The sequence below is a fragment of the Caloenas nicobarica genome, chromosome 32 (genome assembly GCF_036013445.1).
Source record: "Caloenas nicobarica isolate bCalNic1 chromosome 32, bCalNic1.hap1, whole genome shotgun sequence".
Classification (NCBI taxonomy): domain Eukaryota; kingdom Metazoa; phylum Chordata; class Aves; order Columbiformes; family Columbidae; genus Caloenas; species Caloenas nicobarica.
The window spans coordinates 594,127-610,999 of record NC_088276.1 but is presented as its reverse complement, the minus strand read 5'-3'; the positions used below and the strand labels follow the sequence as shown (position 1 = coordinate 610,999).

At 51.9% G+C, this 16,873-nt stretch overlaps 1 protein-coding gene across 1 annotated transcript; it reads right to left on the bottom strand.

Moving 5' to 3' along the window:
• Positions 1-3,260: 3,260 nt before the first annotated feature.
• On the bottom strand, positions 3,261-11,734 carry LOC136000278 (olfactory receptor 14J1-like). Its single transcript, XM_065654057.1, has 2 exons — positions 11,060-11,734; positions 3,261-3,473 (listed from the first exon to the last, which is right to left on the bottom strand). Exons 1-2 carry the CDS (start codon positions 11,732-11,734, stop codon positions 3,261-3,263), a joined length of 888 nt encoding a protein of 295 aa, XP_065510129.1.
• Between the last annotated feature and the right edge of the window lie 5,139 nt (positions 11,735-16,873).

Below are 16,873 nucleotides of genomic sequence, written 5' to 3'. Positions count from 1 at the left end.
ACTGTCCATCTCCTTCTACATAGCAGTTTTCATGTAACTACTTAGAGGCCCAGCCTCTCATCTCTGTTTTCTGTTGCTATTGATGTTTTTTTTATTGTGATAACATTGTCATCCCCTTTCTAAATTGCTTTCTGCTTTTCTTTTATAACCACTGGCTGTGTAAATGAGGAGCCATGATCTGTGTGTATTTAAAGAAAGTAAAGGGTCCTGTAGTGACTTGTTTTTCAATATATATTCTTTCTGCAAGGCCTTTTGGAGCTGCAGGGACAGTTCCTGTGTGCATGGGAGGAGGGGAAAAGAGTCCAGCCTGGCAGCACTGCCAGGGAGCAGCAGCGCTTGGCCTTCCAGAGCTGTTCTCATTCCACTCCCACACTCTCCTTCTCATCCCTTGTGTTGGTGCAAGGCCTGAGTGCTCTGGCAGCCTGGTCACCGTCCTGCTGTGTGTCAGTCCTGTGAGCGCAGGCAGGGACAGGCAATGGGCACTTGTGTGACAGAGCTGGCCTCACAACAGCCTTTCCAGAAAGAAAGGTGATCTCCTATGGGCAGGGCCTGAAGGTTTAGCTCTTTTTCAAAGCTTCACTGTAGAACACGCTGAAGTGACATGCAGATGCAAACATCAGTGTACAGCTGCACAGTGTGTGTGTGCAGGGCTGGGCACACAGCAGTGTCCTCTCACAGCCAGGCCTCCTGCCAGAGACCTGCAGGACCAGCAGAGCAGGGGCTGGGCTGTGCCCCTGTGCACTGGACACCCCATGGAAGCTGCCCCAGGGCATCGTCATGGGCTGGCCCCTCATAACCTCCATTTCCAGCACTGGCCTTTCTCCCCATCTCGTAGAGGTTGTTCTTCCCTCCATGGATGGACACTGAATGAGTTGTTCAGCAGTCCGAGTTTGTATTGTACAGATGAGATGTGAGCATGCACATAATGTACATGATGTGACATGAACACGAGTGAGCACAAACACCATCAGCTATTCCTTCGGGTTCCATGAAGGCCTGTGGCACAAAAAAGGTCTTGAGGTCACTTCATGGTGGGAGGAACACTCCACGGGAAATCACCTGCATGCAGCACTGGGATGTTCTTCCTTGAATTGAGGTCCCCGTGTCCATTCCTCATGATGTGGGACATCTCAGATGAGTGCAGAGCAGGGTGACACACCACAGGGCTGAGGCGTCTCTCGACCCTTTGGAGTGGCAACAGGAGGTCAGAGAGACACTGTGACTCCTGCCTCTGTGTGTAAAATGGAGAGACTCTGTCTCTGAACATCCCTGGGTGCAGAAGGATTCCATGAAGCCAGCTCAGATGTGAACACCTCACAGAACCCTGACATTTCTGTGTGTGGCTCCAGGAACAAACCCCAGTGGCCCAGTGAGATTCATCTCAGCTGCCTTGGACAGACTCATTGCAAGTGCTCCAGTCTGCTATGTCACCCTTGCCCGTGATTCCATATTGTGCTCTCAAATGTGCCATAGAAACCAGAATGGTTCTGGGGTCCTTAGAAAATGCAGACCTCAAACCCATCTTCAAGAAGAGCACAAACAGGAACTCGGAGAATTGCAAGCCAGCCACCCTATCTCCCTTCCTGGGAAGGGGATGGGACACGTCCTCCTGCAGCCATTTCCAGGAATGTGATGGACAAGGAAAAGATTGCTGAACACAAATGGACAGTGGAAAGAAAGCCATGTTGTGTACAGGGCATTTGCAAGGCCTCAGACATGGTCTCCTTCTGGGCAGAGTGCTGCTGATGGGGCTCAAGAAGTGGATGCTGTTTGGGAAGTCGGCTGAACCATCAAGCCCAAATATCATCAGTGGTACAAAGTCCTCCGTGCAGCCAGTTACCAGTGTCATCTCTCAGTGACCAGCACTCGGGCCAACACTGTTGAACGTCTTTATTCTCCCCTTCTATGATGTAACAGAGTGCACTTTCAGTGCCTTTGTGGATGATGTAAACTTGGGTGGGTGCCTTGAGCAACCTCCCCTGGTTCACCCTGCCCTGAGCAGGAGAGTGAGACAAGATGAGTGAGACAAGGGCTCTCTTCAAACCTGAGGTATTCTGTGATTTGAAATAATTTTTGACTTGGAGATGTTTCTGGAGAGAGAATAGGTAGAAGAATCATAAAAAAAAAAAAAAAGACAGAAGAGGAGATATAGAACGTGTTAACATAAATACAGCAGTTCCAGTGAGGAGTGCTTTTCACTTCACGTTGTTACTAAGAAATATATTTGACAAATTTGAACACGGAGAGGAAGCGAGATGGGTGTCTGCAGCCTGCAGGGAAAGAGGGGCAGGTGTAGGACCGTGTAGATCAGCCTGTGATGGAGATGGCAAAGGGCACTGGTGAGGCTGGAAGGGACCAACAGAACCCAGGTCTCTGTCCCCTTGGCCATGGCAGTTGTCCCTGCCACTGAGGCCCAGGAGAAGACATGTTGTCCTCATGGCACTGGGGCCTCGTTGCCTCCTTGCAGCCCCATGGAGAAGGTGGAAGTTGCTGTACCAGTGTTGTCCTTCTCTCGGCCTTGCACACCCACATCCCATGGTCCCAGGAAGAGCCCTGAGCCGTGTGTGAGGGACAGGATCCCCCTTCCCATTGCCTCGAGGTCGTGGCTTCTCCTTTCTGCTGCAGAAAGCAAACCAAGGGGTTTCTGACCATCAGAGCTGAAGAAAACACTAAAAGGAGACCTCATGGTGGCTAGAGCTTCCTCACAAGGGGAGAAGGAAAGGTAGGTACTGATCTCTTCTCTCTGGTGACCAGTGACAGAACCCAAGGGAATGGCAGGACAATGTGCCAGGGGAGGGTGAGTTGGACATGAGGAAAAGGTTCTTCACCCAGAGGTGCTGGACACTGGAACAGGCTCCCCAGGGAGGTGTCACGGCCCCAGCCTGACAGTGTTCAAGAAGAGACTGGACACCGTCCTCAGACACACGGGGTGAACTGTGGGGTGTGCAGTGCAGGGACAGGAGTTGGACTGCAGGAGGGCGGTCAGCCGAACTGCTACTTTGGATTTCCGAAGGGCAGACTTTGACCTGTTCAGAAGGCTGGTTGGCAGAGTCCCTTGGGAGGCAGTTCTGAAGGACAAAGGTGTCCAGGAAGCTGGTCTCTCCTCAAGAAGCTGATCTCAGAGGCGCAGGAGCAGCTGTCCCCGTGTGCCGGATGGCGAACCAGTGGGGAAGTAGGCCGGCCTGGCTGAACAGACAGTTGTGTCTGCAGTTTAGGAATAAAAAGAGAATTTATAACCTTTGGAAGGAGTGACGGGAGGCTTAAGAGGAATACAAGGATGCTTTGGCCAGGCCCAAAGTGTTGCAGTGAATGGAGACAAATCCAGTGGGTGGCCGGTCACGAGTGGTGTTCCCCAGGGCTTGGTACTGGGGCCAGTTCTGTTTAACCTCTTTATCGATGATGTGGATGAGGTGATCGAGTCCACCCTCAGTAAGTTCGTAGATGACGACAAATTTTTCTGGAGTGTTGATCTGCTGGAGGGTGGGATGGCCATACAGAGGGATCTAGATGAGCTGGATCGTTGGGCTGAGGCCAATTGTAGGAGGCTTAACAAGGCCAAGTGCTGGGTCCTGCACTTGGGTCAGAACAACCCAGGCAGCACTACAGGCTTGGGGAAGAGTGACTAGAAAGCTGCCTGGCACAAAAGGACCTGGTGGTGTTCATTGACAGCAGCTGAACCTGAGACAGCGTGTGCCCAGGTGGCCAAAAAGGCCACCAGCATCCTGGCTTGTATCAGGAACTGTGTGGCCAGCAGGACTAGAGAAGAGATCATCCCCTTGTACTGTGATCAGTTTTAGGCCCCTCATGACAAGGAAGACATCGAGGTGCTGGAGAGAGATCAGGGGAGGGTGACAAGGGTGGTGAAGGGGCTGGAGCACAAGTCTTACGAGGAGCAGCTGAAGGACCTTGGGGAATTCAGTCTGGAGAAAAGGAGGCTGAGGAGAGACCTTATCACTCTTTACAGCTCTCTGAAAGGAGGTTGTAGTATGGAGCATGTTGGTCTCTTCTAACAAGTACCAAGTGAGAGGACAAGAAGAAATGGCCTCAATTTGTGCCAAGGAAGGTTACGATTGGATGTTAGGAAACATTTTTTCACAGAAAGGATTTTGAAGCAACAGAACAGACCGCCCAGTGAGGTGGTGGAGTCACCATCCCTGGGCGTGCTTAAAAGACAGACAGATGAGGCTCTTAGGGACATGGTTTAGTGCCAGATTTAGATTATGGTTGGACTCAATGATTTTAAGGGTCTCTTCCAACCACAATTATTCTATGATGCTATGGTAAGCCATTTTTGATATTTTCTTTCTCAGAGCACTATGCAACCTCCCTGAGAGCCATGACTTTTCTGAGGTGTTTGAGAGATGTCTCACGGTCACACCAGCCAGTTCCACCAGCACCTGTCTGCCCCTTCCTGCACCAAAAATTTTCTCCATTACCCAACCTTCCAGGCAAGTTTCTGGGACACGGCAAATGCTGTCCAGGTCTTCTGGGCTTGTTCAGAAGAGAGCAGCTTGTCAACATGTTCATGGGCTCCCTGTGCACCTCAAAGCTTTCCTGAGCATTTTGCTCAGTGGCTTTGTCAAACTGTCTTGGGAGGGTTGTTCTGGGCATCCCACAGTCAAGGATGAGGATGCTGTAGAAAACAGTGGCACTGGTGAGAGGAGCTGGCGGAGAAGGCCTTGTGCCTGTCTACACTGGGGTAGAGAGCAGTGATGGAGATGGAGCCCAGGTCAAGGAGGGCGAGGTTGAGCAGGAAGAAGTACATGGGGGTGTGGAGGTGCTGGTCACAGGCTATGGTGGTGATGATGAGGCCGTTGCCCAGGAGGGCAGCCAGGTAGATGCCCAGGAAGAGCCAGAAGTGCAAGAGCTGCAGCTCCCGTGTGTCTGTGAACGCCAGGAGGAGGAACTGGGTGATGGAGCTGCTCTTGGACATTTGCTCTGCCTGTGAACATGAGGACCTGTGCAAGGAGGAGGAGACAGTGATAAGTTAGGGGAGACTTCTATGAGCAAAATAAACATGCCATTTCTCACGGAAAACCTCATCCTTGATGGAGGCATGTGTCAGCTAATTCTCCTTTTCCACCAAATGACAAACACGGGTCATCACAGCTTAAAATGCAGCTTGGGCACCTAATTTCCATGAATGCACCTCTGGGGCAAGACCCCCTGGGTTGGTGTCAGAACTGAAATGGACCCACATTCCCACCCCAAGTCCAGAGAGTCAGAGCACCAGGGACAGGTGGAGAAACAGGGAAGAACACTGCAGTGCTCCTGAAAAATAAAGCAAGGACAGAAAGGCAGACGGGCATGATGTGAAACCTTCTCCTTACCTGGCTGTGCTGCTGCCACTCACATGATGACACTGTAGAGCAAGTACTTTTAGCACCTTTTTTGTGTACCACGTTCCAGAAACCCTTCACCTGTAGGTCCAGCTGCTGAGGTGGAGACTCGTTATCTGGACCCCATGGCTTTGGGGCAGAGGCTCTGCTGGGGAGGGGAGGAGACCAGGGGGTTGCACTGGGAAATGCGTCTGCACTGCAGGGGAGGGCAGGGGGCTTCCTGAATCCCCTCCCCAGCATTTCTGGTCCCAGCTCCCTCTCCCTGCCCATGTCTCTGCTGCATGGAGCTGTCCCTGCTGGGAGCTGTTTCTCTGCCCCTGAATCTGCTCCCTGTCAGTGTCACATACCCCATCTCCCATGCTCAGCTCTGCCCTGCTCACAGCTCCTGGCACCGGCCACTGCCCAGGGGCAGGTCTGTGTGTGGAGGGGCTCAGGAGCAGCTCTGACAAGTCCTAACGAGAACTGGGGTCTCAGCACCTTCTCCAGGACAGAGAAATAAATTCCCATGTCCCACTGCCCACCCAGCACCCTCAAATGGCACTGGCTGTTTATGGTGAGACAACTGATGACTGATGTCTGCCTGGAAAGGTGCACTTTGTTGTTGTTGTTTTTTGGTTTGGTTTGGGTTTTTGTTTTTGTTTTTTGTTTGGTTTGTTTGTTTGTTTCTGGGGTTTTTTGTTGGCTTATTTTTAACATGTTAAAACAAAAATCCAAAACAAACAAAAAACCCCCACCAGAAACACAAAAAAATGTTAAAAAGTGAATTACCGGGAAGTGTACTAAGGGTACAAAAACAAATAATTGGTCTTCCCCTGTACTTCTATTACCAACACTCTATTATTTCATCTCCCTCATCATTCAGGAGTTTCCACCTCTCCTGATTAAATGTCCATGTCAAAGGACAACTTTCCAGCAGACTGTCTGGATGTTTGCCCTTCCCATTGCTCTCAGGTTTCCTCCTCTACTTGCTCTTTGGTCACTCAGTTGCCTCTCAACTCTCTGGTTTCTGATTAGAGCTTCAGGGAGTTACAAACTTGCCCCATTCTTCAGAAGTCTAATTAACATGGTAGTTAATGTGTTAATTGTGTTTATATATATCCTTTCCTATCTGTCTCTCTAAAACAGTTCCTGTGTGGATGTCCCTTGTGGATGGTGGACCTCATTAGATCCAGCTTACACACACAGTTGAGGAAAGTGGTTTAGTGTTTATGAAATTGTGTAGTGTTTACACAGGAGAGCAGGTGGGAGCTGGTGTGCAGGAGCTGCAGCATCCACCTGCAGAGCTCAGTGGAGAAGTCTGATGTGAGGAAAAGTGATGCAAGTCCCAGGTGGCCAATGAGGGAACGGGCAGACAGGGGTGGGGGGTAAGGAGCAAGGTTGTCCATACAGTGTCCAGCCTCAAGGGACTGTTCTCCTGCCTGTCCAGATGTCTTCAGGAGACCCTCTGGATCAACGTGTATTGCAGAATGCTGCTGTCACTTCTTCCACACACTGAAAAATGACAGAAAATACCCTTGAAAGAAAAAACCCTCCTTTATGAAATCTTCTTTGAAGTCTTCATCAGTAAGTGTCCCATTGAAACCTCTCCAGTTAGTTCTACAAGTCTTGAAGATTGGAAGAAAATTAGGAAGGAAACATGGCTTGTTAGGGCTTTCTGTGTTTTAATGAGCCCCATGGTGTATTTGGTGCTGAGTCCATGAACCTCAGATACCAAGGACAGACTGAAGAATCTCCTCAAGAAGTCCCAGTCAGAAGCAAAGCCCAAAGTACCTTGAAGCATTAATGGGCCCCACTGAGGGCTGTTACTGACAAAGCCTCCCCAGGGACTCGTTAGAGCAGATAATTGGAGGCAGTGATTGCATCAGGCAAAGGCAAAGTGCAGCAGCTCTGATGCTGAGAAAACCCTTGATTTGTTTGATGAAGGAGAATGGCCAAGCCTTGACCCCCTGCCCCTGGGAAGGGAGATCCTGTCCCTCACGTGTGTCTCAGGGCTCTTCCTGGGGATGTGGGGATGATGCCCAGTGCAGGACAACGGTGTGAGACTCCCTGGGGGTGCAAGGAGGCAATGGGGTGCCATGGCCATGACAACCATGTGTCTCCTCTAGGCCTCGCTGTCAGGGACATCTGCCATTGCCAAGGGGACAAAGACATTGTGACTTCCAGGGACATCCAGCCTTGCCAGCACCCTTGGCCATCTCCACCACGATCCATCCTACACTGTCCCAGGCCTGTGGCTGTTTCCCCACAGGCTGCAGACACCCCATGCGCTTCCCCAGCTTCTTCACACCCCGATGTGACCCCACCTGTTCTGCTGAACAGCTGATCCCAGCAAGAGAGAGCAAAAGGGCAACAGGCAGAAAGACCCAAAGGCCAACTGCAAAATGGCAGAATGGCAAAAGGCCGAACTGACATCGAACTCCTGACAGAATGAAACTTCTGAATGGAACTAACCAAACCAGCTGGAAAACCCAAAGTAACGGATGTAACAAGCCCTAAAAGCCAGCTCCAGCTTTAGACTGAGCATGACGCTAATCATAGGGAATATTTCATTGATCAGCCTCCATGTCAACCCAGGTGCTGTCCTGTCTCTGTCCCCTCCTGCCAATTTGCATCTGCAGCTGGATGGCTAAAGAAGTCCTTGGTTTCCCTGACAACAGCCAAGATATCAGTGAGTTCTGACATTCCTTTCATACCAAATGGCAAACACTGTAAAGCTGCTAAAAGAAAAAATTCAATCTATCCCAGGGAGGAAACAGTGTTATTATTCTCATAGCAAATCTAAACAAAAGACTGTAGTAGCTATGAAGGAGAGAGATTCAAAATGCATGAAGAAAATTAACTCAATTTCAGCAAAAACCGCACGTTTCCTCAGCCTCCACTTCACCAGGCTAAAGAAGTTTGGGTCTCTCAACATCTCCACACATGACCCAGACTTTCTCTGGCCACACGACAGCTCCTCCCGGTTCCTCCAGAATGGGGAACCTCCCACTGGGACACCCCGCTCCAGATGTGACCACACCAGTGCGGAGTCAAGATGGACAATAACTGCCCTTGGCTGGGTGGCCACGCTCCTCCCAGTGCAGCCCAATGTGCTCATGGGCATATTCCTGTTTAGCACCACTGAGAACTGACTGAACAGCCAGGCTCAGAGGGTTGTGACCAGCGGCACAAAGCCCAGCAGGAGGTACCATGAGGAGCACTGAAGGACACCGTACTACCCAACATCTCCTCCTCACAGGTGTGCCTTGGGTCCCTGGAACCACCTCAGTGACAAGGGGGAGAGCACTGCCTGTATGGGGTGGAGGAGATGGGGTCTGGAATGAGGGTCCTGGGGCAGTTTCTCCTGGTTGTTTATGCAGCAACAAGCTGGGCTGGATATTTGGAGAGAGGAACTCTTCCTAAGGGCCTCCAATGGGCTTGGGGATGGTCTACAGTTTCCTGCATGCTGCCTTTTCTGGCGGAGATCACAGAGGCTGCCAGCCCTTTAGAGGACCCAGGACAGGCCTTGTCCTTCCTCTGGTCACAGCTGGACCCCAGTTCTCCAGCTCGGCCCCAGCTCAGGAGCCTTGTCTAGGGCTGACCTTTGGGGTAAGGTTGACAAGAGGGGTGCATAAGTTTGTCTTAAGGACATGTGATGAGCACCAGGACTGAAGTACCAGAGCAAAATGATGTGGCTTCTGGGTGAATACTTTCTTCGGTGCAAGTCGTGACACAGAGTCCCAGACTTGCTTTCCATGCCACCCTTCACGAGGGATGATGCACTAAAAGATGGCAAGTGGGAGACACGGATCCTTCTCCAGCTACTTCTCAGGCCTGGTGAAGCACCAGGACAGCAAGGACTTCTGGCCCTGCACCCTGAACTCTGGGTATTATCTTGGGGCAGCTGAACACCAGCATTTTTCTCTCCAAGGCAATTTCCAGCCCAGGTCAGCTCCTGTCTGATCTCCGCCCATCCCTCCCCTGATCTGGTCTGGTGCTCCTGGCCCCTTCCCTGTGCTCCCCACAGGGCCCCAACCTGGCACTGATGCTCTACAGAGCAGGTTGGCTGCAGGACCATGGGGTGACTCAACACTGGTTGTGCTGCTCAGTGAGGGACACAGATGCAACTGCATGGGCTGCACTGTCACTGAGCTCTTTCCCGGGGGTCTAAAGCTCTGGAATGGGTTCAGAGAGTTTCTTGGGACTCATTGGATTTTCTGCTCATTTTGGTTCAGCAATCCCTTCCTTGTCCTTCAGGTGCCTGGAGATCGGTGCAGGAAGACGCGCCCTGTCCCCTTCCCAGGGACGGAGGTAGGCTGACCAGCCTGTAATTATTCAAATTGTCTTTCCTGCCCTTCTTGAAGGTGGGTTTGACATCTTCCTTTCCCAAGGAATTCAGAACTTCTCTGATTCTGCTGTCACTTTTGAAAGCACAATCAAGAATCATGGGCAAGGGTGATGTAGCAGACAGGAGCACTTGCAATGAGCCTGTCCCAGCAGCTGAGATGAATCTCACTGGGCCACTGAGTTTTATTCCTGGAGTCACACACAGAAATGCCAGGATTCCATTAGGCATCCGTGTCTGAGCTGGTCTCAGGACTCCTTATGCACCCAGGGATGTTCAGAGACAGAGTCTGTCCCTTTTACACACAGAGGCAGGAGTCACAGTGTCTCTCTGGCCTCCTGTTACCACTCCAAAAGGACAGGAGGCACCTCAGCCCTGTGGTATGTCACCCTGCTCTGCACTCATCTGAGATGTCCCACGTCATGAGGAATGGACTTGGGGACCTCAGTCCAAGGAAGAAGATCCCAGTGGGTGTTTTCCCATGGGCTGTTAGTCCCAACATGAAGTGACCTCGAGACACTGTCTGTCCCACAGGTGTTCATGGACCTCCCAGGAATAGCTGATGGTGTTTGTCCTCAGTCGGTTTCATCTCACCTCATGTACATGATGTGTGTGCTCACATCTCATCTGTACAATGCAAACATGGACTTCTGACCTACTCATTCGGTGTCCATCCGTTTAGGGAAGAGCAACATCTGTGAGCTGGGAAGAGAGGCCAGGGCTGGAAATGGTGTTTCTAAGGGGCCAGTCCATGACGATGCCCTGGAGGGGCTTCTGGGGGGTGTCCAGTGCACACGGGCACAGCCCAGACCCTGCTCTGCTGGTCCTGCAGGTCTCTGGCAGGAGGCCTGGCTGTGAGAGGACACTGCTGTGTGCCCAGCCCTGCACGCACACACTGTTCAGCGGTACAATGATCTTTCATCTGTGGCCATTTTCTTGGACGTGTTATTGAGAGAAGGTTTGGAAGAAGAGCTAAACCTTCGTGCCCTGCCCATAGGAGATGACCTTTCTTTCTGGAAAGGCTGTTGTGAGGCCAGCTCTGTCACAGCAGTGCCCATTGCCTGTCCCTGCCTGCGCTCACAGGACTGACACACAGCAGGACAGTGACCAAGCTGCCAGAGCACACAGATCATGGCTCCTCATTTACGCAGCCACTGGTTATAATAGAAAAGGAGACAGTGATATAGAAAGGGAATGACAATGTTATCACAATTAAAAAAAAGCCAACAACCACAGAAAGTACGGATGAGAGACTGGACCTGCAACTAGTTACATTAAAATGGCTGTGTAGAAGCAGATGGACAGTTTCTTGCTTCAGAAAACACTAAGATATGAGTTTCCACAGGGCATCCTTGAGCTCCTGGTTCCTCATGCTGTAGATGAGGGGGTTCACTGCAGGAGGCACCACTGAGTACAGAACACACACCACCAGGTCCAGGGAAGGAGAGGAGATGGAGGGGGGCTTCAGGTAGGAAAACATGGCAGTGCTGACAAACAGGGAGACCACGGCCAGGTGAGGGAGACACGTGGAAAAGGCTTTGTGCCGTCCCTGCTCAGAGGGGATCCTCAGCACGGCCCTGAAGATCTGCACATACGAGAAAAGAATGAAAATAAAACACCCAAATATTACTAAGATACTAACCACAAGAAGCCCAAGTTCCCTGAGGTAGGCATCTGAGCAGGAGAGCTTGAGGATCTGAGGGATTTCACAGAAGAACTGGTCCAGGGCATTGCCCTTGCACAGTGGCAGTGAAAATGTATTGGCCGTGTGCAGCAGAGCACCGAGAAACCCAGTGGCCCAGGCAGCTGCTGCCATCTGGACACAAGCTCTGCTGCCCAGGAGGGTCCCATAGTGCAGGGGTTTGCAGATGGCAATGTAGCGGTCGTAGGACATGACAGTGAGAAGATAGAACTCTGCCAAAATGAGAAAGACAAAACAAAAGATTTGGGCAGCACATTCCATATAAGAAATGGCCCTGGTGTCCCACAGGGCATTGGCCATGGACTTCGGGAGAATGGTGGAGATGGACCCCAGGTCAAGGAGGGTGAGGTTGAGCAGGAAGAAGTACATGGGGGTGTGGAGGTGCTGGTCACAGGCTATGGTGGTGATGATGAGGCCGTTGCCCAGGAGGGCAGCCAGGTAGATGCCCAGGAAGAGCCAGAAGTGCAAGAGCTGCAGCTCCCGTGTGTCTGTGAACGCCAGGAGGAGGAACTGGGTAATGGAGCTGCTGTTGGACATTTGCTCTTTCTTGATATGGAGGCCCTGCTCTAAAAAACGAAATGACAAGATAAAATGCGGGAAGACTCCTCTGAGAAGGGCACTGCATCTTTTCATAGTACTCACCCCAATTCAAATGCATTTCCTTCCTCTGGTGTGTGCTGGCTGAGTGTGCTGTGAAGAGCAGGACCTCTGCCCATCCTGGGCCAAGCAGCCAGCTTTGCTCTGCTGCAGAGGGGACATGGGAGCTGGTTGGTGACAGATCTGATGTTCACAAGCAATGTCAGATTTTATGCACCATTAATGGAAAAATTCAATATCAGCACTCGTGACACTTAAGAGCGTGGGCTGCAAAAGCACAAGCTTAGCATATCATTATGATATTTTGTCTGTGTTTTTAGTTTTGCACCATCACATCTCATGAGTGGAGTTTGCAGGGGTTGAATTCCTCATAGATATGACTGAAAATGTGAAGAGTATTGAGACAGGACAGGCAAAAGGGCTCATCTCTCTGTGGCTCAGTGCAGAGTCAGGAGAACAGCTTTTACCCATTTGCCCTGTGCTTTCACCTGTGCTGCCTTAAAAACAACTTCATAAACAATCCTCTCTTTAAAAGAAAACCCAAAACTGGACTCGTACTGGAGCAGGGAGCCCTGTTTGAAAGGGCAGATCTGCAAACTCTTCTCTGCCCCAGCCCAGAGGTGGAGATGTGATGGAGAGAGCAGGACACGACCCCTCACCCAGAGAAACAAAGGACTCTGAGCACTGAGTGCGGACCCCAAGGAAAGGCTCAGCACTCCTGGGATCCTACAGCAGAGCTGGGCCTTTCTGGGGGCAGCTGGTGAGCCCAGCAGGACAGGCAGAGCAGAGTCAGGGCTCCTGAAGATGGGATGTGCTAAAGGGACAGTCAGATCATTGCCCAGCAGACAAACCCAGCAGCCATCTGCAGAGCAGGAGCAGAAGAGCTCCTGAAAAGCCCCTGCTCTGCTGCCTGGAGCTGTCCCTGCCTGCAGCTGTGTCTCTGTGCCCAGGTCTCCTCCCGTCAGTGTCACAGACCCCATCCCAGCCGCTGTGTGCTCAGCTCTGCCCTGCAGACCCCTCCCAGCAGCCGGCACTGCCCAGGGGCAGCCCTTTGTGGGCCGGCTCTGATCAGAACATCAGACCAACAACAATGAGCATGGAAAAGTCATGCTGATGATGTCTGGAAGCCAGGGTGTGCCCATTTCTGATACTTGCAGGTTTATTCACTGCTAAGAGCCACAGATTTGGAATTTCAGTGCATCCTTCTGAACTGAGACATTAATTATTGTGTCCCTTTGGCCACATAGACAACTCAGAGTATGAGACTGATAGAAAAGGATCCTCTCCTTTCACAGAGCCTGTGTCTTGCTGTGTTTCTTAAAAGCCTCCTGGGAATGTCCTGCAGTGATCTGCAGCTGTAGGAAGCCCTGGCCCATGCAGCACCCTCTCCATAGCAGGAACCTGTCCAGCCAGAGGTTGCTCCTTCCACCCACAGCTTCTCCCCACAGCACCGTGGGGATCTCCCGGGCAGGCTGAGCGCTGACCCTGGCAGGCGGCAGAGTCCCTGCCCTGGCACAGCCCTGGGGTGCAGGGACCCTGCTCTGCAGGACAGCCCTGGGCACCCCTGGGTGCTCACATGGCTTCACAGCTGTTCAAAATTGCCTGACAAGAGCCCCCTCCTTACTGATCCCACAAGTTGTGGCTGTGCTAACTTCAGGAGATGCCTCCAGGAGCTACAGCTGCATTGCCCTGCACCCACAGACTTACCGGGTCAAGGGCTGCAAAGATTTCTCCTCCAGTGAGCTCTCAGTCATCCTCCCAGTCCTGACCACCTTTCATCTCTCTCTGCCTTGCTCGTCTCCCTGAGATCCCCAGGCAGAGCCCTCAGCCCTGCTGCGCTTTGCAGAGGAGCTGCTCCTGGGCAGAGCTGTCTCTCTGCAGCGCTGCCGCTTGCCATGAGCTCCCTCTGTCCCAGGAGCCCAGCCCAGCTCAGCAGCACAGGAGCAGCCCAAGGCACTTTAATGACCCCTCTGGTGGGTTTGCTGCTGAGTCCATGAACTTCAGACCCTGAGAGGCAATTGAGGAAACCTCTCAAGAAGTCCAAGTCATATTCAAACTCCAAAGTTTCTTGTAATGTTAATAGGTCCCACTGAGGAACACTACTGAGGAAATGACTCCAGGATCTGGTTAGAGAAGAAAACTGCAGGCAGAGATGACAGGTCAGGAAAAGCAAGCTGAAGTCTCTCTGATGATCAGTAAACCTGGATGTGTTTCATTAACCAAAGGGCCAAGCCCTGACCCCCAACCCTGGGAAGGCAGATCCTGTCCCTCCCACATTGCCCAGGGCTCTTCCTGGGACACTGTGATGTGGGGTTGTGCAAGGCCAAGGGCAGGACTATGGTCCCACACCTCCCAGGTTCCTGGCTGGGGACAAGGAGGCCATGAGGCCCCTGTGCTGTAAGGATGAGGTGTCTCCTCACAGGCATCAGAGCTGGAGACAACAGCCATAGCCAAGGGGAGAAGGAGCTCATGTCTGTTGAGGGCTTTCAGCCTCTTTACATCCCTTGATCATCTCCACGACAGCCTGTCCTATGCTGTGGCATCCCCTGCACCTCTTTCCCTGCAGGCTGGACACATCCCCCCTGCTGCCCCACCTTGCTCTTGTCTGAGCATCTTCCTTCCTTTGCTGATCTCTCTCCATCCTTCCCAGCTGTTCCTTGAAGCACAAAGCCTTGGGCTGATGCAGACTCCCTCTGGGTGACCTGCTCCACCACAGCACTGCCCTTCCACTCACATTCCTTCCTGCTCATGTCCAGCCTGGACCTCCCCAGCTGCACTGTGTGCCATTATTTCTTTCTCGTGCTCTTTCCCACTATGAAGAAAACCTCCACCATCTCTGAAACCACACTTCCAGCACTCTCAGGCTACTCCTACACTGCTGCAGCCTCCCCAGCGCTGCTGGGCCAGAGCAGCCCAGGTCCCTCAGCATCCCACACCATGTGCACAAGGTCCTGAACCCTGCCTTGGCAGAGCCCTACGCTCTCCAGTTCCTCCCTGCTTCTCCAAACTGGGAGCCGCACACTGGCACACACCCGTGTGTGTGGGGTCACACCAGTGCTGAACCGAATGGGATGAGAACTCCAGGTGTCTGGGTCCCCACGCTCCTCCTCATGCAGCCCCGTGTGCAGCTGCCTTGTTCATGGTGAGCGTGCAGCACGGGCTTGTGTGGCGGCCCTTGTAGTGCCCAGGCCCTTCTCCTCAGGGTCACTGCTCAGCGTGTCAGGTCCTGCTCTGTCCTGATGGATGGGGTTATCCTCCTGCCCTGATACAGAACTGTCCACTTCTCCTTGTACAACTTCAGAGCTTTCTGATGGGAAAATCTCAAAGGTTCTCCAGGTCTGGACCCTCCTAGAGTGAAGCTCCACTTGCTCACCTCTACATGTTTGAATGCAAATGGCTTATCCTGATAGGGGTGTCTATCCCAATATGACAGCATGAGGAGTTACAGGACACTGTAAATACCACCTCCTGGAGAAACTGTGGCATCTTGGGGGTCTGGTACTCATAATGCCCAAGGTCTGGACTTAGAGGGGAAGTTTCCCTCCATGTGGGAGAACATCAGCAATGTGCGGAGCTCTGCCTGGGGACAGACAATGTCAGCTGAAGGCTGAGGAGTCAGCATGAGAGGGCAGAACAACATGGGCAATGTTGTGGTGACTGGACATCAGCTACTGACTCATTTATCAAGAAGAAGAATCAAATGAGGCCTCCTTCAGTCAAATGAAAGAAGCCTCATGATTCCAGGGACACATCCTCATGGCAGACCTAAGATATCCCAATAGCTGCAAGGTACCAGCCATTCAGGAGCGGTTTGGAGCTCATTGACAACATCTTCCTGACATGGGTGACTGAGGAGTCAGTGAGGTGAGGTGCCCTGTGGGATTTCACACTTACAAACCAGAAAGAGTTGGTCAGGAATGTAACAGTCAGAGATGAGAAAGTAGAGTTGAGGCTCTTGGAAGATGATAACAAGGCAAAGAGCAGGATTTCAGGAGAGCAGGCTTTGGCCTGCTGAGGGACCTGCTTGGGTCCTATGGGATATGACCTTGGTGTTTGCAGCAATTTTTCTCTCACATTTCCTCCCTCCTCTCTCCCATCTGCTGCTGTGCAGTGTTTTTTACTCTTTCTCAAGTACGCTATCACAGAGGTGCTGCCAGCATCACTGAGTGGCTCGGATTTGGCAAGGAGTGGGTCCATCTTGGAGCCAGCTGAAATCGGCTCTGTCTGACATTGTTATGGTCCATTCGGTGATGGACTCATGATGGTTCGTTTACCTTGATCTCGAAGCGCAAAATTAAGGCAACCAAAATGCCAAGGGGTTATAATTCAATCAAGCAGTGTTGCTCTATTAATTTTCCCATAAAGCGGCATGCAACAGAGAGAGTAGAGAAAAAAAAAGGAAAGGAAAAAGGGGGAAAGAGGGTTGGTTACCACTGAACGAGTCCCAAAGGTGACCCTCTGGTCTCAGGTCCCATGAGAAGAGCCCTGCCGGTCCTCTGTCGTGATCCGGGATCCTTTGGTGGGGAGATCTCTATGATGTCCCATCGGGAATTGTCTTTCATGCTTCTTCACCCCGCTTTGCTCCCATGGATTGAGGCCAATCTCTGCCTTTGTTGCGCAATCCAGGCTTTACTGCGCAGGCCCAAAAAGTCCTCTCTTCTTTTGCCAGAACCCGTCTGCGCCTGCGCTGCCTCGGTTCAGGGGTCTCTTGCTGGTCCATTGGGTGACCTCTAGACCCTTGGTGAGCCTCTGTGCATGCTCTCCTTCGTTGGCTTTTGTTACAGGGAGGAGGTCGGGGGCAAGTCTGGCTCAAGCAACAGGTGAAAATCCATCTTCTGGACAGCAGTTATTGTCCCCAGGTTGGAGAGGCCTTCGTAACACAATTCCTCTCAGATGATGGGGGCATGTTTG